This window comes from Pseudopipra pipra, chromosome 10 (assembly GCF_036250125.1).
Source record: "Pseudopipra pipra isolate bDixPip1 chromosome 10, bDixPip1.hap1, whole genome shotgun sequence".
Taxonomy (NCBI): Eukaryota; Metazoa; Chordata; class Aves; order Passeriformes; family Pipridae; genus Pseudopipra; species Pseudopipra pipra.
The window spans coordinates 23682201-23705015 of record NC_087558.1 but is presented as its reverse complement, the minus strand read 5'-3'; the positions used below and the strand labels follow the sequence as shown (position 1 = coordinate 23705015).

Below are 22815 nucleotides of genomic sequence, written 5' to 3'. Positions count from 1 at the left end.
TCGTTTGGGTGCCCAGAAGACCGCAGGAGTGAGCACCCTGGAGTCAGGGCAGAACCTCTCCGCTGCCATGGCATCGTCGCCCGCCAGAGCGCACGAGCGCGACCTCCCCGTCAGAATCAGGATGTTGGACAACACGGTGGAAGTACTTGACATCGAGGTAGGAGAGATTTGAACCTGATTTCGAGTACACTGAGCCTCTGATGATGCAAAGCTCACAAGGATGTGCCTCTGTGCAGAGCTGGGACGCTTTGAGGCAATACCTGAATAAAGATTCCTGTCGGGATTTTACCTGCTCACAAGTAGTGAAATTAGTTGCACAGCTTGTTTTTTTAAGGTCTTTTAAGTGTAACGTGTGTTTTGTGTTTTTAACTTCAAATATAAGCGCACACCGTAAGGAGAGTCTTTCACTGTTGTTTGCTTTGGGGGAACACCAACTGTCTCCTGCCAAGCTGTCCTTGCTTCCTGAGCCACATGCAGCTTTGGCAGTTTGGCAGCTGGGAGAGCAGAACAGCTTTGCCTTAGTTACTGATTTATATTAACTATTTTAATGGTGTGTATCCTCTTCAAGTAAACTTGCTCCTATTTGAAAGCCTTTTCTTACTGCCACGCTTTGGAAGGGAGACACCAAAGCAGTGTCAGTGTTTCTGGAAATTTTTTTTTAAAAGTGTGCTTGGGGAAATCTGCCATGAGACATACAAACCGTGCTCAAACTGGGAGGATTCTGCTTTTAAAGAAATTTCTGTTCTTCCAATTCTTGTTACATTTTCAGTGTTGACCTCAGTTTAATTCTAGCTGGCCTAAGATCTGTTGTCAGAAGATAACTGTTCTAGTGAAGATACTCAGCTATCAGGTGTCCTGTGTTCGTATCAAATCTGTGATCAGTAATTTATAATTAGCACTTGTAGAGTTAGTTTGTTGCATGGACTCAAGAGTTTTTTCCAAATGTGAAAAATATGTCTGTGGAGTTCTGAAGAAACAGTGGCTTTTGGGAATGTCTTCTACAGATTCTGTCCAGCTGTTCAACTCTCAAACAAGGAATCTGCTTTTTTTTGGTTTGTTTGTGAGGCTCTGCCTGTGTCCTCCCACCTGAGCATGCAGAGGGTATTGCAAACCCACCTCATGTACTGCACAGAAGACAAAAGCCCCTTTTTTTTGTCTTTAAATTATGTCAGAATATATTTTAGGAAATCTGCTGACTTTGATTCTTTCGAAGGATGATTTTATTTATTTTTCCAGGTTGGTGTAGACGTTGGTGTTTTGATTTTTTAAAAAAATCAAAAAACAAAACCTCAAGCAACACCCCCAGCCCTGTAATTTTGAAAATCAGTGCAAGGCCAGGCTGGATGAGGCTTTGAGCAACCTGTGTTATTGAGAGTGATGAGGAGAAGGGGTCAGCCTTGGGTCAGCCCCAGACTGTCGAGCACAAAAAACTCCAGAGTCAGCAGCTGTGGCATTAGAGTCCTGCTAATACACTGCCTCCATGGCCTTTCATTTTTGTCTAAATGAGGTAGCAATGACAGCAAACAGGCATGAAGTAGTAAACTGTGACCCTCTGCCTCCTGATTTCTTTGGTGAGCTGATGGGATAGCAGGAACTGTTGACTACTGTTTGTAATGGAAAATGCAAATTTTTCACTTGGGGATTGTGGGCAAGAGTTAGGAAATGGCAGCCACGTGGCTGAATAGGTGGTGTGAGCTAGCACAGTTTGTTTTTTTAAAAATAATAAGAGAAATTGGTGATTAAGCAGCTGTCCTAGAGGGGTGGAGGTTCTGATTGCTGTGCCACTTGCCCTCTCCTCTTTGCTTTTGCAGTTTTTTTCATTGAGTGTAAGAACAGGAGGTGATGTTGTGGGTTTGTGTTTGATTCAGGTCAGCAATAGTTAGTCAGTGCAGTGGGACACAGGCCTCTCCCATGGGCTGTTGGCACTGCCTGCTCAGGGAGATGTAGCTGGTGGCAAAAGGGGGTTTTGTGTTTGTTTTTTTCCCCCTGTTCCAGTAATTTTCTCTTCTATAAGAACAAATGGCAAATGAGTTTTTACTGGGAAAAGTGATGTGGCAGTGGAAGAGATTGACTGGGCACGGGGTCAGCTCCTGGAGGGGCCCTTCCCTGTGCAGCATGGTGGGGAAGCTGGTGCAGGAGCCTTGTTTATTGCCTTGCTGCCTAAAATGAGCCACAGCAGCATTTTTAACCATATGGGATACACAGAGTAGCCACAGTAACAGCTTAATCCATGCAGCTTTTCCTTGTCTTCCCCTCCTTTCTCCATGATGTGTTTAAAACACTTGCTTCTCTCCTGACAGGAGTTGGTGGGTGCTCTCATTGGTGTACCTAGAACAGTGTGTTAAAAGTTCAGTATAGCTACATTCCACCACCTTTTGTCTAAAATCCACTGTCTCTCTCCATCTGTATTGTATGGTTTGCTTTCTAGCTGGGAATTTTATTAATCAGTAAGAGGGAATTATTCTTTAAAGTGTGCTGGAGCAGAGCTCTTCTTCAAGGAATCTGATTTGAATGTTAGGGGGTGGAGAAATGCTCAGTGTTTTCTGGAGTTAAAAAAACTGAAAATGGACTATTTATGGTTTCTCTTTTCCCTCCCAAAACAGAAAAGAAAATGAAATATATCCATCCAAAGCCAGGATGCAATATTCATTATTTTCATGGGTTGGGTTTTTTTCCCCTTTTACAGCCAGCTTGTTTAGTCAGCTCAAGTTTTGCATTTGCCATGTCACAGGGTGCCTGGCCTCTTCCCTCCAAACTCTGTCTGTCTGAAGGGTGGTTGTGCAGACTATGAGATGAATGATCAGAAAATTCAATTTAGTTCCGACTGTGGGCACACTTCAAAGTAATCATGGTTTTGCAGTAGAAGTTCTGCCAGCTTTCCAGATTTTCTGAAGAGATTAAACTTGGAGGCCTTTGATCAGTGCAAAAATATGGCAGGCTCTTAAGTAGAAGGGCCTGGGTTGGGTTGAATTCACCAAAATGTCATTTAATGAAATTGCCATAATGTGATGTTTAATAGTTGGTCTGTATGTTGTTCCTTGTGTAGGAAATACGTGTTATGTAGGAAATTCTCTTATATGAATTATACTCTATGCTATGAGGAAGTGCCCTGGAAAAAGAAGTTTAGATTTTTATGCTTCTAGTTTAGCGAATGGTTTGGGGAGAACTTGGCACCTCTTCAATGGCATGTGCTTCCTCTTCTCCTTCTGCTTGAACATCAAATATAATTTGGGACTGAAAAATACTTTTTCATTACATTATAGTAGATTATTTTTCTCTATTTCACCTGTTGGAGAATGAATTCTGTAGAACTGTAATAGCTGTCATAAAATCATAGCATGGTTCTTAGCTCTCAGCAGATCCAGGCAGGTCTGCCTGCCTGCTCTACTCAATGGGAAAATTTAAACTGGGATTTTTTTTTCTTTCATACTATTCTTTTTGGGTTGTTTTGAGCACAGAAGTCTGGGTGGGTTTTTTTTTCTTTTTTTTTTTTTTCTTATTTTTAATATAATGAAGTAATGATGTGCTGCATCCCTGCAGTGCTGTGTGATGTGTCCCTCTCCCTGTGGCACCAGTGGATTCCTGACAGGGAGATGTTCCACTCCACTGCTGTTCTTGAGAACAGGCTAGTTAGATAAGAGTACACTTTAATTCCCCTCTTTATTGTCTCATTAAGTATTGTCCTCTCACTGATCATGTCTACTTTGGTGTTTACTGATGTACCTTACGAAACTATTACATTACTACAAAATTGAAGTGGCTTATTCCATGCTGAGCTGAAAACAAGGACTCAGTGATTACTCTGACAGAGATGCTGTCTTTGCCACTTATATGACTCTTCCTTGGCTTATTTAAATTTATAAATTGCATTATTATAAGTGCAAAGCTACTTTCCATCCTTAAGTTTGGAGTGGAACAGAATAACTGTGGTTATTCTGGTTTCTGTGCAGTTTGCAGTTATCTGTGACTCAGAAGGTGCCATGAAAGTGGCTCCCCCTTGGATGCCTGTTGCTCCTGACCAGCCATCAGCAGCCCTGAAATCAGAAGCTGAGCTGGGACTGCAGGAGGGTTTTGGGATGGCAGAGGAAGTAACCTGACTGCAGTGCGCTTCCCATGGTTTGGAGAGTGTGTTTCCCACCTGTGCAGCTGCAAAGCACCGCTCTCAGTGACCGCTCACGGCGGCCTTCATGCCCCAGGAACTTGGGTGGGTGTGATGCGAAAACGATGCACCTTAAAAAGCTGCTGTGGAGCAGTTTTAAGTAAGAAACGTGTATGTTACAAACTGAGATGGCACTGTGGGCACTGAGGAGCACTGCCTGTGTGCCGTGGTGAGCCTGTGGTGAGCTCCAGCGCGTTGCCAGCGGGCTGGGCAGCCGCCGGTGGCTCTGGGGTGTAGCTGCCCTCTGGCACTCGCTGCCCTCTGGCACTCACTGCCCTCCCACCTCTGCCTCGCTCTCCCTGCGCCTGCTAAGACCTTCCTTCCACGAAGCTTTTCCCCTCTGTGCTGCGAAAGTATTAACAGCTTAAATATGTGGGGAGCGGAGGGCCAGGCTGCTGTTGAATCCTATTAAGTGCTGTGCTGGAGGAACTGAGGTGCTGTTGGTCAGCTCAGTGTTTTTCTTCCCTGGCCAGGAAGAAATAGTCAAAATTCCAGAAAGAATCATAGCCAGATGTTTGTCATTGCTTTGGTTTGACGCTCCTAAATATGGCAAATAAGCTGCCTTAGGACTTATTTTTGTCTGACCTCAGAAGAGAAAGTTAGTAATTCACTATTTTAAATTTGAAGTTATTACAGGGTTTAAAAAGAAGGTAACTGCAACTTTGCAATTTGTGTACTTTTTGATTCGACTGTATATTTTTTAGACCTGTTATTTTGGGGGAGGGGGGCCTTGACTTTTTTGATGCTATGTAGGAATGTGGTATTGGGTGGGGAAAGGTGAAACCGCAGCCATTTTGTTGACAGACATTTGGGGGGTGTGTTTTGTTAATTTGTGGTTGTTTTTTTTTTTTCTTTTAGGGAAGATGTGAACTTAAATTGTGTAATAAACCCATTTTATTATTTTACAGTTCTCTTGACACTAAGTGTCCCATTATGTGTAAAGAAAATTGAATTATGCTGCTGCAAAGGAGAAACAATCTGAATATTCCTCTACAAAAAGTTGTTTATGTGCACATGTTGTAACTTAAAATGCAGAAACCATTTCAGAAAATGGTCAGGTGTTATCACAGTCCTATGCCATTTAGTCAGAACAACTGTAGGAAATGCTGTATTAAAAAAAAAAGGTGGTCCACTGGAACCCTTTTTTGGCTGTGGGTGACATTCAAATTTGTTTCCACAGATAGGTAAATATGTAGAATATATGGAGCCTCAAAGAGGAAAAAAACCCCAAAACCAAACAAAGAAACAACCTGCAGGCACCTAAGACAGCTACAGAAGTGCAGTGTGCTCTGCAGCAGGTCAGAGAAGCTTGAGGTTTGTGCCTACAGAAAAAAAAGGGAGTTGGGGTTGAGCAGGGCTGGTGTCTCGTGGTACTGCTGTGTTCAGAGCAGCACAGCCTTGGGGATGTGCATTTAGCAAAACAGGGTTGCAAAAGCACCTCTGTGTGTCAGCCCTTTCTCCTTGCAACCAAAGTCACGTCTGGCAAGGGCAGTGTCGCCTACTTTGGCAAAAGGGAGATGCTGCATATTTAAAAACCTCTGCCGTGGCGGCACATGCCGAGTGTGAGAGATTTACTTTTCAAGGCTGTGATGCTGAAGGACCCCTCTGTCTGACAGAGCAGTCATTCATTAATAAAAACAAGAATTAGGAAAGAAAAGGGGAGGGTGAAAGGCTGTGTAGAGACTCTGTTAGAGCTGTCTGACGTGTCTTCAACTGAAATCATGAAGGATGAGCATCGCTGTGCCCTCAGTGCTCTTCTCAGGCAGGTAGCCTGAAGCCAGGGGTGTAGGAAAGACTCCTGCTGGTGAGGGGGAAGTTAGCAAAGCTTGGGCTTGTCTGATCTGGCATGTAGGTATTTATTAACCCATCCCCGTGTTATCGAACCTCTGCTTAAAGTACAGTGGGGATCGATGTTAGGACAGCTGATACAACTTTGGGTTTGCATAAAACAGAAGAGAATTTTGGCCTTATCTGTAAAAATACCTAGTTTGTGTAAAGAGTCTTTTGTGACTGTCTTAATTTCTTGATGTGTTAAAACTATTTCCTTTGGGAAACTTCCTCAGCCTGGAGTAACCCAACCCCTCACAGGGAAAGTACAGAATCCGGGTACTGTAACAACTCTCCTCTGAGGGAAGGCTGAGAGAGCTGTGGCTGTGCAGCCTGGAGAAGAGAAGGCTCCAGGGTGACCTTCTTGTGATCTTTGAGTACCTGAAGAGACTCTAAGAGAGCTGGAGAGGGACTTTGGAAGAGAGCTTGCATTGATGGGACAAGGAAGAATGGCTTCAGAGGGCAGGGTTAAGTGGGATATTAGGAAGAAATTCTTCCCTGTGAGGGTGGTGAGGCACAGGCTGCCCAGGGAAGCTGTGGCTGCCCCTTCCCTGGAAGTGTTCAAGGCCAGGTTGGACGAGGCTTGGAGCAACCTGGGATGGTAGAAGGTGTCCCTGCCCACAGCAGTGTGTTGGAACTGGATGGTCTTTTAGGACCCTTCCAACCCAAACCATTCTGGAATTCTGTGAAAGTCCGGATGAAATCTGGTCAGTGTGGACATGGATGATGGTTTTGAGGCAAAAGCAAAATTAATGGAGAAAGACTTGCAATTTTAGTAAGTTTTTTGCACGAATAACGGAAAACAAAGTATTGTCTGTGTTTAAAGTGACTTAAAATATAGTTTTATTTATATACATATATATACATATGAAATGATACAGTCTAAGTGCATGGAGTGGCCAGGCCCATCTGAGGGAGCAGGTATAGAAAGGTGCAGGGGTTTGCACAAGTGTGTAGGGGCAAAGTTCAGGGGGGAAAAATTGAGATCAGTCTCCTAATGACTAGTTCCTTCACTTTGTTATGCTGGTTTACAGCTCGTGTGAACAAAAGTAGGCGCCTAGACTTTCTGTTATGAACCTGATTTTGGGATCAGCCACCCCAGAGCAGCTCTTCTCTGTGAGATTATTGCTGCTATGGCTTGAATGTTTAATTATTAGCAAGCAGCAACTCTGGTACCAAATCATCAGGCAGTACTGTCCTGTGAAACTCTGCCCGAGAACGTGGTCCAGGGTTTTCATTTGTGTGACTTTGCTCCTCCCCAAGTAATCTACAGCCAGGCATGAAGCAGAGGTGTTGGGGATTCATGTCTGCATTTGTCCCTCCAGGCAGTGAAAGCAACTAAGAATTTCTGCTTGATGGCCAGTATTTTTTATGTGGCTCTTCATGCACAGTTTGTACCTAGTGCTTGGGAACTGTGTGTTGAACTGAGTGCTTAACTGAGGTGCCATTTGGTTTTTCTCTGAGCACAGTGTGTTCTATTCCAAGTACTACAGGCACCACTTTTAAAACTCGAGACCATTTTTTTTTGTCTCTATGTGCTATCTACCTAAGTACACATTTCCCAATCTGTTCACGTAATTCCCTCCCTCTTGGGGATCTTTTCCCATGTCAGCCAATTGTTGTTTTCCTACTTTCAGGCATCCAGCAAGTCTAGCCACCCTGGAAAAGCGTGTTTGTTGGGTAGAGCTGGTTCATTTGGCAGTGAAGTGCTTTAACACTGCTTGAACCTTTAAATGATTACAGTTTTAAAGCTAGCCTTAATTAAATGAGCCAGAGGCTTCCATTTCTAGAATAATTTGTCTGGCTGTGGATTCTGCTTAAGAAACCCCTGACAAACCCACATCAAAAATAACCACTGAAATCTTAGGACAAAAAAAAAAATCATGGGGAGGGAGTCATAGAATTATTTATTTTTAAAACAAAAAATTATGCCCAATGTTGAGTGTAATAATGGAACTTAAAATAGCTAAGAAATTTATATTTGGGTTTGCAGCTTCCATATTTTCAATGCTGTGTAGAAATACTGTAATACAGTATTTTAAAAAGGAATCAAATTTTCAAGGTGAAAGTGCACACTGTCCCATTTTGTGATGAAGAAGCTAGGCAATAATTTTCAGAGTGGGGGAGCATGCCCAGAGTTGAGTCTGTGACCATGGTACAAGCTGTGCTGCGAGGCCCTGGCTTGGGCAGGTGTGGATGTTGGTGTTGCTCTGACAGAAGTGATTCCCAGTGTCCAGGGCCACCCTGCCAGCACAGGGACATGGGAAACCAGGGCTGGCCAAGGGTTTGGTTACCTCAAGGGAGCTGGGTGCTGGAAGACTGCTGCTGCAAGTGGGAGACCTGGCAGCTGAACCGTGCTCTCTGGGGGGCAGGGGAAAGGTTTTAAAAGAATAAATTCATACCAGTGACTAGGGTATAAAGTTGGATGAGGTTTCACAAACCTTATTATGTGTGCTGGGTCGGCTCCTTGACCCAGTTCTGGTAGAATTCAGGATTGGCAGCCTCAGTCAGTGGCAGGTGGGGACTGCAGGGCATGAGGCCCTTGTAGCAGAGTCACATCCCCTGATGTCACTGGCGGGGCATCCCGTGTTCTGTAAGCTGCTAAATGCTCTGCAGGCTACTCCAGGGGTGGTCTTGATAAAGTAACCTGTAGTTGAGACCTGTCAATATAGAAAAGTGAATAAAAAGATGTATTTAAAATACCATTCTTCTTAACAAAGAGTTAAAAAAAAAAATCGAAAGAATTGAAGCCATTGTTAAATGTTCGGATGATCAAAATGAAACAGTACTTAAGCAATTTGGCTGAGCACATGGAACCAGAGTTTGACACAGTTGTCAACAGGTACCCATTTTTGTGGGGAGGCAGGGAGTGCTTTCATTGGAGTCACTAGATCCAATCAAAATTGAAGAAAGTAATAAACTACTGAAAAGGAAGGCAGTTATTTCTTACTTTTCTAGTCTGCAGATTATATACTAGATATGGAGCAGTAAGGTCTTCTTGTTTTAGCCACGAAAACACAAAGTTAATGAATGGTGTTCCTTGCCATCTGAGATTATTTCCTTCTTTCTAATAAACATTTGAGCATCCACCCTGTATTCAGAAATGCAGTTTTTGTTTATGTGTGGCATTAATGATAGTTATTAACAGGGAATTTTGAGGGTGTTTTTTCTGTCTCACACTGCATTTGGACAGAGATCTAACAGATTACAGGAGGGTTGGAGATAAACAGGGCTATAAACTCACTGAAATGTTTGCATATTTCTGATTAAGAAAGGAAATAACAAGTCTATGTTTAGTTGCCATTTTTTTTTTTTTAATTTGCCAAAGATGAGAAATCACATTTTCCTTAGGAAGACCACTGAAGTCCCCCAAAGTAAAAAAAGCAATAAAAATCCGTGACTGGTGAAGGGACCTTTATTTAACTCAGTTCAGTTTGCTCTGGCTGTTCTCAGGGCACTCTGTGTTGGCTCCTTGTTGGCTCTGTTGGCTGCTTGTCAGTGATGACGTCAAATCTAAACTTCTCCCTCTCATGCAGATCCACTGTTTATTGGAGGATTTGGTTTCCTGACAGTTGCAGATTTCTGTAACACAGAATCCAAGGTGTTTGCTGACATTGGGGAGCGGTGGCTCCCCTGGCTCTGGCTGCACAAGTGTTTCCATTCTATACCTCTACTTTACAACTCTTGTTTTTTTCCAAACTCTTGACTTTTGCACTGATATTTTTTTTTCTTTTTCCCTTCCAGCTTAACTGCTGCCAAAAGTGGATTTCTTTATTGGAAAGTTTGAGCAAGGGCAGTTTGTCCATTTTGGAAGATGAGAATACTACTCATGAAAGTACCAGGGTTTTTTTGTTTTCAGATTAAAATATGTGGAAGCAGAAAGTTAAGATGTTCTGGAAGACAAGTTTGGGAGTTAGAGAAGAATCGATTTTGATAATACTGAGCTATGGTCTACTGAAAATCATAGGCTCTGTGTTCCCAGGTTGTTTTCCTCCCTGAGCTCAAATGTTATGGCAGAGGGAAGATCTGCCATGTGGGTAGTGTTGTTTGAGAAAACAGCAAATAACACTTGGGTGTTATTTGCTCTGCTCTGGTGAGACCTCACCTGTGGTGCTGCATCCAGCCCTGGGGTCATGGCATAAGACATGTGGAGCTGCTGCAGTGAGTCCAGAAGAGGCCATGGGAGATGCTTCAAGGGCTGGAGCCCCTCTGCTCTGGAGAAAAGCTGAGAGAGCTGGGGATGCTCAGTCTGGAGAAGAGAAGGCTCTGAGAAGACCTTGGGGCCCCTTCCAGAGCCTGAAGGAGCTCCAAGAGAGCTGGAAAGGGACCTTGGGCAAAGGCCTGGAGGGACAGGATAAGGGGGAATTGCTTCACACTGACAGAGGGCAGGGTTAGATGGGATGTTGAGTGAGTGAGGCCCTGGCACAGGTTTCCCAGAGCAGCTGTGGCTGCCCCATCCCTGGAAGTGTCCAAGGCCAGGTTGGACAGAGATCTGGCTCCAGGCCTTGGAGCAACCTGGGATAGTGGAAGGTGTCCCTACCCATGGAATGAGATGATCCTTAAAGTTGCTTCCAACTCAAACCATCCTGTGATTCTATGATTCTATAAAACAAAAATAACTGGTTTTACAAGTTTTTATATTATTTATATTTTACTCCCCTGTCCTAAAGATTGCTAACATTGAATACGTTTATTTTTCTGATAAAGTGACAAATACAGATACCTCCTTCAGGCAAGAAACTTCAGCTGAAAATGCTTGTTCTTATGGATTTCTGTTCCCTGTCTTATGCTGTTTTAGCACTGAGCAGTGTCTGAAGGTGTTGCTTCTCTTGCCATGCAGGGCTCTCTGTGGCATCACCACCAGTCAGGGTACCCTGCTTGCACTTGCACAGCTCTGAGGGAACTTTTCAAACTTGATCTGAATATACAAATCAATTTGAAATAAATCTGTTGTGCTTAACAGTCTTCTAATGATGACTTGTTAAAATTATCTGCAGTATGGTTATAGCTGGGTCACTGGAAAACTGTTGTTAGTTGCCTATTTAATTTTTTTTTACCCTGTTTTTTTTTCTTTCTTTTTATGTGAAATAATTCACTGATATCAGTAGTCGTTGTCTTGGCAGAAAATAAAGAGTAATTGAGAAGTTTGGAATGAAAAGTATGCTGTGTTGTGAATTTGTATTGAAAGCAGGACCTTTCTGAAATGCATTCATGCAGCTGCTTGCCCTGATGCCAGAATTACAGTAATTAGGGAATTACTTAAAATATTTTACTTTGCTTTTTGCTGCTTTTATGCAAATTAAACAATGACATGGAGCTGCCCACTGTGTCACTTCCATTTTTGTCCTCTTCAAAATGTCCAGCTTTTTGGAAAGGATGGTTGTAAACATAATAAACAATTTGGGGAACTAAATAGCTTTAAGAAGAGTTTTCCCACAGCATTGGAGACATAATAATAAAAAATCATGTTCCATCTCAAGCTTTTGAAACTCATTTTAAAATAAAATTAATACTGTTCTTTCAAAATGTGGCATTTATCTTCTGGAGGACGTGAAATGCTACTCAGCTTAGACTGGGTTTCTTCTTGACACCCAAAATTTTAGTTGTTAGCCCAAACCAAGCAAAATTATTTTATGCTTTTATAATTTGATCAGTTGCCAAGTTCTCCCAGACTTAACCATCTTAATTTCTTCATCTTCAGTTTCTCTTGAAGGAGCGTGGACTTGACAGTGGAAGGGGAGGTACCAGGGCTATGTGCCATATAGGCCCTTGTTTTTGGAGAGCTGAAGGCAGCTGGACTGTCTTCAGCATGGAGCTTGGTGAGCTACACAGAGATGTAACTCAGTTTAAATGGGAGAAACCTGTGCATTACTATTGGTTGGGATAATTTCAATTCCTGTATGTAGCTAGCCGTGGACAGGACACAGATTATTTAATCAGCACAGTTTGGCTGTAAAACCTGTCTGATTGTTAGCAGGCATCTTTCACAAGTTAAGCCAAGTGTATCAGTTCTAACAGAAGATGGTTGGAACCAGAATTGCTGCTTGTTTCACAAATGAGATTTGGGTCACAGGACGTCTCCTGCTCAGGGGCTTCTAGAGGTCAGTAGATCTGTCCATGAAAAGGCAAGTGGCATATCCCATCTTCTGCACATTGGTCAGGGCATTGCTGCATCCCCACAAATATTGCTGTCTGAAAAGTATTCCCTTCTTGGATCCGTGGGGCCTGGGAGCAGGAGGCATTACATGTGTGTTTATCAGTACCTTAAAAAAACAGAGTCCTACTATATTTAAAAATATTTCCTTCTGTTACTGTTTGCAGCTTTATTCACAAGTGCGTGGCAAGAAATGTATTTCATTTGGAAGTTAAAAATTTAACTTTCAAAATGCATTTCTCCAGGCATGTGCCCCCTCTGGCAGAGTCTGTAACCTGCCTGGGATGTGTGTCTGGAGACAGCAGAGCAATAATGTAATTTACTGGAGATGTGGCTTGCCATTACTTGTATCATTCTTTATTTCATTGTGACCATTTAAAAAGCAAAACCCTTACCCTCAGAGTCTTCTGTAAGTGCAGATTTTGGCTAAAAAAAATTTAATTGTGCTCTTATAAAGAAAATGCCATTTTAGACTTGTTCAGAAAAAGAGGAGAGCGTTCCTGCTCATGTACTGTGTCATCACTCAGCCAGGCATCTCTGTCCCCTCTGCACTCACCTAGAACTGCATCACTTCTCCCAACTTGCAGTTTTATTTGGGGGTTTCAGCATCAGTGGCCTGAGCCAGTGTGATATCAAGAAACTTTTTGAATGACTCATGTTTGTGCCAGATGAATTCACCTGACCAAAGCTTCCCACCTGTGGTTGCCCTTATAGGTAACATGAGTGGTAAAGGCATGAGTGAGAGGGATGAGCCAATCTCCTGTTGTTCTCTGTCCTGTTTCTGTGCTTTTCTCTGAGGTTACAGCGTTGGATGCCATCAGCTCCACTCACACCAGTTCAAATACCAAAGCTATGCCAGATTTGCAGCACTGCACAGCTGTCAGACTTTTTCTCACTGAAGTTTTGGGGATTTTTTTGAAGTGTTACAGAGGCATTTAGCTAAATTGCATAGTTCTAAAAATGACAGTTAATCTTTTTCCTGTAAGAAGCAGTTGCTTTGGAATTTTTTGTGCACCCCAGTCATGTGAAATAATTGCCCCAGCTTTCACAATTTTTTTTTACCTTTTAAACCTAAAGGGGCCCATTCTTTCTCTCAGATATTTTCATTTACATTTTATTAAATTATTCTAATTCTAACACTAATTTGACTTTAAAATGAATAAGGGTAGATTTAGATTAAATGTCAGAAAGAAATTCTTCCCTGTGAGGGTGGTGAGGCCCTGGCACAGGTTGCCCAGAGAAGCTGCTGCTGCCCCATCCCTGGAAGTGTTCCAGGCCAGGTTGGACAGGGCTTGGAGCAACCTGGAATAGTAGAAGGTGTCCCTGGAACTGGATGAGCTTTAAGGTCCCTTCCAACCCAAACCATTCTGTGATTCTGTGATAACTTATTATAATGTCTAATACTTTTCAAAAGAGACACTGTTCTGAGTTTAAAGAGTCGATTACAGAACTCTGTGCCTGCTTTGATGGGAAAGTTGTCTTCCATCACTCTGACACTTCCACAGGAACAAACCTCTGTGGCATCAATGCTGCCAGTGTGTTCTGTCAGATAACCCAGCTGACCAGAGTGATGCCAGACCCTGTCACTACAGTTATAGGATCACTTCCATGGTCCAAGGTGGAGCTCTGTGGCCGTGCAACCTCCCTCTGCACCCTGCTTGGTTTTGTGTGTTGCCGGAATGGGCACCTAGAGGTGTGAGAGCCCTTTGGATTCTCTTCTGAGTGATCCAGATGGATTGATGTGTGGGTTCATAAATGCTGTTTTTCTCGTGGTGGCTGCTACAGTCGTGCTGAGAGCAAACTGGGATGACTGAACAAGCAGCCCCAAGGGGAGCTGGTTTTGATGTGCTGTGGAAGTTTCCTGTTTTCTCCTGTGTTGCCGTAGCTGCTTTCTGACAATGTTTGGTTTGTGGGTTTGCCTCTAACTTGACTGTCAAAAAGGGTTGGTGAGTGGGTTTCTTGAGGGAGGGATTCATCAAAAGGACTCCGCAGCAAGTGTGGGGTAACAGGAGGGTTGTTGGGGTTCCCACTGGCCTGCACTGGGATCCCTGGTGTTGGAAGGTGCGAGGGGTCTGCATGGAGCAGGGATTTGGCAGTCCCTGCTCGGTGTGCTGCTGGGGCAGACCACACCATCCAGCTACACAAACAAACGTGTGGGTTTACTGAAGGAGCTGCAAATAGCCTGCAGCTGGTCTGCTCGGGTCTCGTGGCTGACCCTGCTGTGAGAAGGAGGCTGGACGTAGGTGACCTCCCGTGGCCCCTTCCAGCTTCAGTTCCTCTGGTTCTGTGAAGGTTTTTTATGTGGAGCTGTGCCTGTGTTTGTGTCTTACAGTGATGAGAATGATGTGAAAAACCTTCGTGATGTTTTTCTACAGTTTCTAAAGATGTCATAATTTGTTTTTTAATTTACTGTAAACTTATACGTATTAATCTCACTGTAACTTTTTTATTGCTTCCTTAGTCAAAATGTTACGGCCAGACATTACTGACAGAAGTTTACAAGCATCTGAATTTGATTGAATCAGACTACTTTGGAATTGAGTTTCAGAACATCCAGTCATATTGGGTGCGTACCCCGACAAATCTGGTATAATAAAAAGCTTGGGTGAATGCAGTTCCTTGAGTGTCAAATGTTTCCAAGTCTGCTGGAGTGTCCTGTAGGATCATCTCTTGGATTCTTGTAGATCTTCTTCGCTCACCAGATGACGACAACTACTAAAGCAGAGGGGAGGAATCAGATTCTGCTGCTTCTTAAATCTCAGAAAATGTATAAAGCTGTTAAATAGCTGCTGATATTCCCACTTTTCAGGGACAGAAATAAAATCCTGCTTTCCTTGAAACATCAGCTCAAGGTGCCCTCTGTGGAGCACCTATAAAATCATATCACAGTGTGTAATTTTGGTAGCGTTCATATTCATCCTCGATTAATTCAGTCTTCAGTTCATGTCCTTGAAGAGCCATTACAAACCTCTTTCCAACACAAACCTCAGCGGGCATACAGGCCTGCAAGCTTTTTAAGTCATTGATCTAGATCAATGCTGACACCTTTAAGCCTCCTAGTCACTTATCCTGTACCTTGCAAAGAGGACGATGTGGCTTCTAAACTAGAAAATGTCCCCCAAACCCTCTTTTCCTTCTTTTTTTTCCCTGTTACTTTTTCTAGTTTTAGGACGTGCAGAAAATCTGACTGAGAACATAGGGAATGCTAATGGCACTAATCCACACTGCTCTTGAGCTGAGGAAATACAGTAAAACTTGTTTAGTTTCCAGTTCTTCTGCACGGTTTCCAAACTGTTACTGCAGCTAATAAGGTTCTTAAAATCCTCATCTGTCTCTCAGACAGAGCAGTAACTAGTAAGGACCAAACATAATTGTCTTGTAACAGTTTTCTCTTTGGAGGGGTGGGGAAAATAAAAGGTGGAGCATCTAGAATATTTTGCATTACTTTTATGGATGCTCCTTTTACGGGAACAGCAATAGTCTTTCTTTTAAAATATGCTTGTCAAAAGAGGAAAAAATGGTGGGAAATTAATAACTAGTAAAAACCCTTAAGTAGGTAGATAAGAGTGCCAGAAAAAGCATGGAAAGGAAAAAAAAAGTCGGACCTTTTCTTGTTCTCCAGACTTTCTGTAAATCTGCAGCCTGGCTCCTGTCTGGCCATGGGTTTTGGCATGACTCTTGCCTTCTTGGCAGTGGGGCTGTGCTTTTGCTGACTTGGCTCTTTTTCTGTCCAGAGGAGCTTTAAGCACAGATCAGTGATTTTTCTACTGATGCATGAGAAATGTCAGTTCAAATAGATAAGTACACTTTTTGTAAAGCAAAGGAATTACTGCATTGCGGAAGAAATGCTACTCATAAATTACTGCTTAATTTGAATTTACTTTTGATGTTCTCATATTATATTCAAATAAGAATGTCAGTTTGTAATTTTTTTTTTTCTCTGCAATTTCAGATTTGGCTGGAACCTATGAAACCTGTTATTAAGCAAGTACGGAGTAAGTAGTTTTAAAAAAGGAAGTTTTCCTTAATTTGCATCTGCTTTATGTGGGTTGCTTTCACAATTACTACTTGATTTACTGGTTATGCTTCCCTGCAAATTACACATGGTAGTGGTGATAGTGGTTCCTGTTGGGACATGCCATCCTGATGTTTTTAATAGGTAGTGTGTCGTGGGTGGAATGGAAACTTACTGCAGGTAGGATTCTTTCTGTGATAAATATCTAGACAGATTGGGTCAGCTGGTGTTATGTTGAAGTGAAATATAACACTTGCTGTTTGTAAGCTTTTGGAAGTTGTGTTGTCATACCGTGGGAAGAAAAGGGAATATCTTGGCTGATTCCCATGTGAGCTCTTTCCATGTGCTCAGGAGCAGCTTTGCTGGTGGAGTAGAGGTAGGGATCTCCCACCTGGATGGTGGCTTCAGAGCTTCTGCTTTGGCTGTAAAATGCAGTTCTGCTCCCTGGCCAGGAGGATGCTGCAATAGCGAGGCTGTCTTGTCTTTATACCACTCTGAAAAGTAATGTCAGAGGTAATGTAAAGGTGAAAAATAACTGGAGAATGCAGCTTGCAGGTTGGTTCTTCAGATGTTGAAAGATTAGATCCAGCTTTTTTTTTTCCCTTTAGAGCAGAGTTAAGCTGTTTGCTTGTTTTCTGGTTCTGAGTGCAGAGGCTTTGTGGAAGAACAAGATCAGGAGGGTGTGGTGGAATCCTATTCCTTTCCAAATTTTGATTGAAATATGTTAAAAATTAGTACTGGGAAGTAGTTTTTGGTTAGTCTTCTGCCTAAAATTGATTGCCAGAAAATATGAAATCACCAATTCTAGCCAATTTTTTAACCTTAAAGTCAGGATTTTGACTTTTGCCAACATTGTTTTTTAAGCAGAAGAACCAAACCATCTATAAAAGGCTTCCTTTGAAGGGTATACAATACTTTCACTCTCTGTTTTCCCTGCCAAAAATATATTGGAGTGCCAACTTTTTATTTATTCCTGGCTGGAAGGAATTATATCCTAGTTAAAAGATCTGGTGGACCACAGCTCTGCAGTGCTGCTTGGTTACTTCTGTGTTCTTTTCTATACCATATAAATTGGGGAATCTTGACCTTAGATCATAGATGGTGTTCCCTGACGGGACAGATATTGTTCTAAAATGATCTAAAATCATGGGGACTTGCTAAAAGTTTTGGCTGCTTTGTGGTCTGCCACCCACGTTATGTTGCCAGTGAAACTGAAAGATTTATTTTAAAATTTCTAAAATTTTAATCTGCAAGAGATACCAGTCACTTGTCTGGCAGATATTCACATTCTGAAATCAGTTTTAAATTGATTGAAATTTCCTGTTTTCTGTATATTGGGCTTTTTGTTTGTTTGAGGGTTTCTTTAGAATTTAATGATTTTGAAGTTAACCTTTAAACTTTTAGCCTAGCAGCAGGGGAATGTTATCTTTGGCTTTAAGGTGTTTCAGCTCAAACCTGTTGGTTGATGTTGCTGGTGATTGCTTTGTAGCTGCAGATATGCACTTCTGAGTCTTTGACATCCTCTCTAAACACAAAAGTTCTTGATTTACTTTAAATTAGCCTTGGCTGATGACCTGTTCTGAGATACATTTAGCTTTGTGTTGTGTGGTAAGAATTTTATTTTGATTATTTCCAAACGAATGCAATCAGTTTTACAACCAAACCACTCCAGAGGGCAAGGAGTTTGGATCCAAATTTTCAGCTCCCTAACAGGCACACAATATCAGGTTGGCATTTGGGTACCTTCTCTGAGGTGCTGCCAGTTTATGTAGCGTTGTGTTCACCATCCCTGCCCGAGTCATTTTTCCTCACATCTGTTTTGTTGTTGTTGTTCTTGGTTTTGCTCAGATTTGGCTTCTGAAAATAAATTCTGCGTCTCTGTTAACACTGGTCAAGTGTTTCTTTTCCTGATTTGAATGGGGCTTATTTATAGAGGAAAGGCAAGGTTGACTAAACAAAAAGAGGAGGGTTGTGCTAGAGGCAAATATGCAGTATTATGTTTTTAATTTTTTATATTTATTGTCATTTGATGTAAGTGATGCTCGAAACACTTCCAAAATTGCTCCCACATTGATACTTTCCAGTTGATTGGCATCACTAACATGCAGAACTGTTCTTGACCTTGTGAAGATCTTCCAAAGGCTCGGGGTATTTTCAGAAATTTGATGTGAAGTTTTGGTTTTTTTACTGGAATCATTAAAACTATTCATTTTCCTCACTTGCTGCATCTCAAGAACTATAAAATCCTTAGTCTCTGCCAAATGTGAGCTTTCTGTGTCATTATACGGTGTTAGTTCCAGCCTTCTTTTATTTGTAGATATTACACTGTAATTGGGATGTGGATTTTAGTTTTTTTCGTTCACCAAAGCTTTAGTGATTCTGGGATTGGAGGCTAGGAGCTGCTCTTGTGACAGCTGTGATAATCTGTGAGTCAGTTCTCCCAGTCAAAAAGCAAAGTCTGTAATTCCCTCATTAGCAAACAAGAGTGAGTGGAGAAACATTTGGCATATGGGAATTGGGTATTCCAGACAGAAGAAATCCGTGTGCTTTGGGGCTGATGGGGTTAAATTGGACTTCGTCAAGCTTTAAGAGATCTTGATGCTTAAAATAAACCAAAGCAGGCTGTCTTGTGCTTCCCAGCATGCTCCAACAAATTTGATTTTTTTTTTAATTTTTTTTTTTAATTTGGCTAAGCTTGCTTTGAAACAGCAGTGGCACACGGAGTCCCGGGGTGGCTGGGCCTGGCTCTTGCCCAGAGGGTGCCTGCAGCTGTCAGGTGGATGCTCTGCAGACCCCTGTAAGGACAAGCTGGCCAGTACTTTGCCTGCCTGTGGAACACTCGGCCTCGTCTGTTTTAAGGCAGGAAAAACAGCAGGAAAACGGTGGTGCCCAGTTCTGGCATGGAGAGCAACTGTGGCACCCTGTAGGAATTCCTTCAAAACTCCGGGTGCAGCAGGGACTGTGGTTCAGCAGTGACTGTGGTTCAGCAGTGACTGTGGTGCAGCAGGGATTGTGGTGCAGCAGGGACTGTGGTGCAGCAGGGACTGTGGTGCAGCAGGGGTTGTGGTGCAGCAGGGATTGTGGTGCAGCAGGGGTTGTGGTTCAACAGGGGTTGTGGTGCAGCAGGGGTTGTGGTGCAGCAGGGACTGTGGTGCAGCAGGGACTGTGGTTCAGCAGTGACTGTGGTGCAGCAGGGATTGTGGTGCAGCAGGGATTGTGGTGCAGCAGGGATTGTGATTCAACAGGGGTTGTGGTGCAGCAGGGGTTGTGGTGCAGCAGTGACTGTGGTGCAGCAGGGACTGTGGTGCAGCAGGGGTTGTGGTGCATCAGGGACTGTGGTTCAGCAGGGACTGTGGTTCAGCAGGGGTTGTGGTGCAGCAGTGACTGTGGTTCAGCAGGGGCTGTGGTGCATCAGGGACTGTGGTTCAGCAGTGACTGTGGTGCAGCAGGGACTGTGGTGCAGCAGGGGTTGTGGTGCAGCAGTGACTGTGGTTCAGCAGGGACTGTGGTGCAGCAGTGACTGTGGTGCAGCAGGGACTGTGGTGCAGCAGTGACTGTGGTGCAGCAGTGACTGTGGTGGAGCAGGGGTTGTGGTTCAGCAGTGACTGTGGTGCAGCAGGGGTTGTGGCTCACAGGCTGGGTCGTGGTGCTGGAGCGGTTCACACGGACCAGTCGTGGTTGTGTTTTGTTGTAAAATGCTCCGCAGAGCCTTATGGACCGTTCCCAACAGTGACTGAGGATGCTGTTTAATTTTGAACATTAAATTAGTTTCCTGCCTGTTGCTGAGATGGACAAGGAAGTGTTGAAAATGGGAGGAAATGGGTATTACCAGGCATGCCAGGAGCAGGCTGCAAACACCCTTTATCTCCGCAGGGAGCCAGATGGGTCCAGCCAGGCTTGTGGGTTCAGTTCTGATCGTGTGGATGGTACTGGGAGCCTGTGGGGTGTGTCTCCTCTTGTCCCCTTCTGGGACCCTTTCACTGGGTCACCTGTGATGCTGTTGTATGCAGCCAAGTAGTTGCTTTGGGGTGTTAGAGATTTCACGTTGAACAGAGCTCTTTTTACAGCGCTGAGCCTGCAGACTCACCTCTGCAGTGGTATCCAAGTTCTTTTGGAAACTAGCTGCTGTATCTCTGTTGACATGGACAATCTGTACCCCAGACTCTGCTGTGGTTAGGTGGGAGTTGAAATCTGGCTAGACTTCATGTGTGTTGTGTTTCTCTGCTCGTTGGCAAGCAGAATATGCATGTGCTTATGAAGAACGCCTGGGGTTTTTTTTGTGAAATGACCAACTTTTCTTCTAGGACCAAAGACCACAATGCTTCGTTTAGCTGTGAAGTTTTTCCCTCCAGACCCGGGTCAGTTGCAAGAGGAATATACCAGGTAAAGTATTTTTAGAACTTTTAGATTTGCATTACCTACTGACTTAATAGGGAGGTAACAGTAGGAGGGCAGTGCAGCTGCTTCCTAACAGAACTCAGGTGGAAGATGAGTCAAGGAGCACTTGGAGTGAGTGTCACAGTTTCAGCAGACATGTGTTGGCAGATGACTGGTGTCAGAAAAAATACTTTTCAAAACAGAGAACAGCACAGATTAGCACTTACCAACAACATGGTGTCAAAGGAGTCAGAGTATATAGAAAATAGTAAAATTTATAAACGGTGCCTATATAAAATAATCAGTACATACTTTAATAAGTTATTTAGAATTTAAACTTCCAAAGCCCACACTTTGGAGCTAAAAATGACAACTGCAGTTACTGCCCAAAGAACCCTGCTTAAAATGTGGTTTTCCTTCTGCTGTGAGTCTGTTGTGCTGGATAAATTGCACTGGATAAGTCCTGTGTTGATAAATTGCACTGGATAAGTCATAGGCTATTTTGTTTGATTTGACTGTCCTTGGTAGCCAGGCTGCTGTGTTACCTTGGGTTTAGAGAGAGGAAGAATTAGGAGTTGCTGGTTTTATAACCCCCTGCTCAGTTGTTCTGTCGTCATTTCATTCTGTAAGGATGGTCCTTGTAACTCCAGCCCTTGTACCTCTCCCTCAGGTACCTGTTTGCATTGCAAATCAAGAGAGACCTGGCAGAGGAGCGACTGACCTGCAGCGACAACACGGCAGCTCTGCTGGTCTCCCACCTTCTGCAGTGTGAGTATCCCAGTGGGCTGACATTGGTGCTGGTGCTGTCCCAGGTTAAATAGCACACAGAAGCTTTTGGTAGCTAAAAACCATCTCTGCCTCATGGTATTTCCTTCTCTACACACTGTAAAACATGTTGATTTGCAACCCTGGAATGGTCATCCGGGCTGGCTGTGGGGAGGAACGGCTGGTGCTTACGTATGAGAGAACTTTGGCTTTGTGGAGGATGTAGGAAACCAAACCCCTTCCGTGTTGTCTGTTGTCCCTGGCTCTGCAGGCCATGTCACCAGCACTCCACATCTTCCAGACAGATGTTCCCATCTGCCTCTATGCTCCCTCCACTGGGCTTCTCACTTTTCCTGTGCCTGGGGGAAGATGGGTGTATAGGAACTGGGCTGAAATGCAGCTAGAACTGTGCCAGAACAAGTTCCACAGTGGAGCTGTCAGCAGCTTTCCTCCTCACTGGGAGTGAAAATGAAAATGGGAAGCAATTGACTTGGAAGCCTTCCATGCTGCTACTGACTTGGTCTGTCTGTACCTAAAGACCTAAAAACATGACCTTTGAGACAAGGAGGTTGGAAACCTTGATTGGGTTTGGACACCAAATTGCTGGAGCAGCAGCTGGAGTGTTCACACATCTGCAACCTGAGCTGCAGACAGGACCTTTTGGGGCTCTTGGGTGACTGGAAGCAAAAGCTGTTCAATGATGTTCTTCACACGTGCACTGCTAAATAATTATTAGTTATCTAATTCTGCATTGCAATATAATAATGCAGTTATAATAGTTAGGGTGATTTTATTGGAGGAGTGTATCTGTCTCGTGTGTGTGCCATCAGTGAGTGATGCCATTAAAACCTGCTCATGATTTCCCAGCAGTGGGGAGCTGCTGAGCAAATCTCACCATAGGGTCTTCCTTAGCTTGATTTTGCTCTGCTGGAAAATTGGATGTGAGAAAAAATACTTTTATTTTGAACAAAAATTATTTTACAGAAATCACTTAAATATTTTTACTTGTTTCGTATGCTGACTTGATGCTAAACAGGATTTGCTGTGTTCTTGTTAAGAACAAGTCCACTCCTTTTTCCAATGGTAGCTGATGGCAGATGCTATGGGGAAGCCCTCAGACACAAAGCAGGCATATGGCAACTCTTCCTTTGCTGCATCCATCCCATAATCTCTGCATGTGGCCTTTCTAAGTCACAGACTGACTGCATCTCTGTGTTTAGTTGCCCTTGTGTTTGTCTCTGATTTTTGATTTTGCTTATATTTTTGGCATCCTTTCAGGGAAATGAGCTTCACAGCTTAGTTTTTGGGAGGCTTTTAGGATAACATGCATGCTTTTGTCTTTTAAAAACTTTTGTGCTTTAATATTGTAACTTCATATTTTACTATCATCAAAAGTTAAATTACTTTTTTAAATGTATTTATTCAACTTGTAATTTTTATATACATATGCCATACATTCTACCTGCCTTGTGCTTTTCTTTTCTGAGCTGAAGACTTCCAATTGCTTCACATCATACC

General features: G+C 43.1%; 1 protein-coding gene across 4 annotated transcripts in view; it reads left to right on the top strand.

Annotated features, from left to right (window-relative positions):
* FARP2 (FERM, ARH/RhoGEF and pleckstrin domain protein 2) overlaps positions 1–22815 on the top strand; it is a 67624-nt gene continuing 44809 nt past the window's right edge. For all 4 annotated transcript variants that reach the window (XM_064666845.1, XM_064666844.1, XM_064666847.1 and 1 more), the window contains exons 1-5: positions 1–157; positions 14602–14706; positions 16093–16135; positions 20460–20538; positions 21203–21300. In XM_064666845.1, coding sequence (XP_064522915.1) covers positions 68–157; positions 14602–14706; positions 16093–16135; positions 20460–20538; positions 21203–21300 — 415 coding nt within the window. In that variant the 5' untranslated portion in view covers positions 1–67. The remainder of the gene's footprint in view (positions 158–14601; positions 14707–16092; positions 16136–20459; positions 20539–21202; positions 21301–22815) is intronic.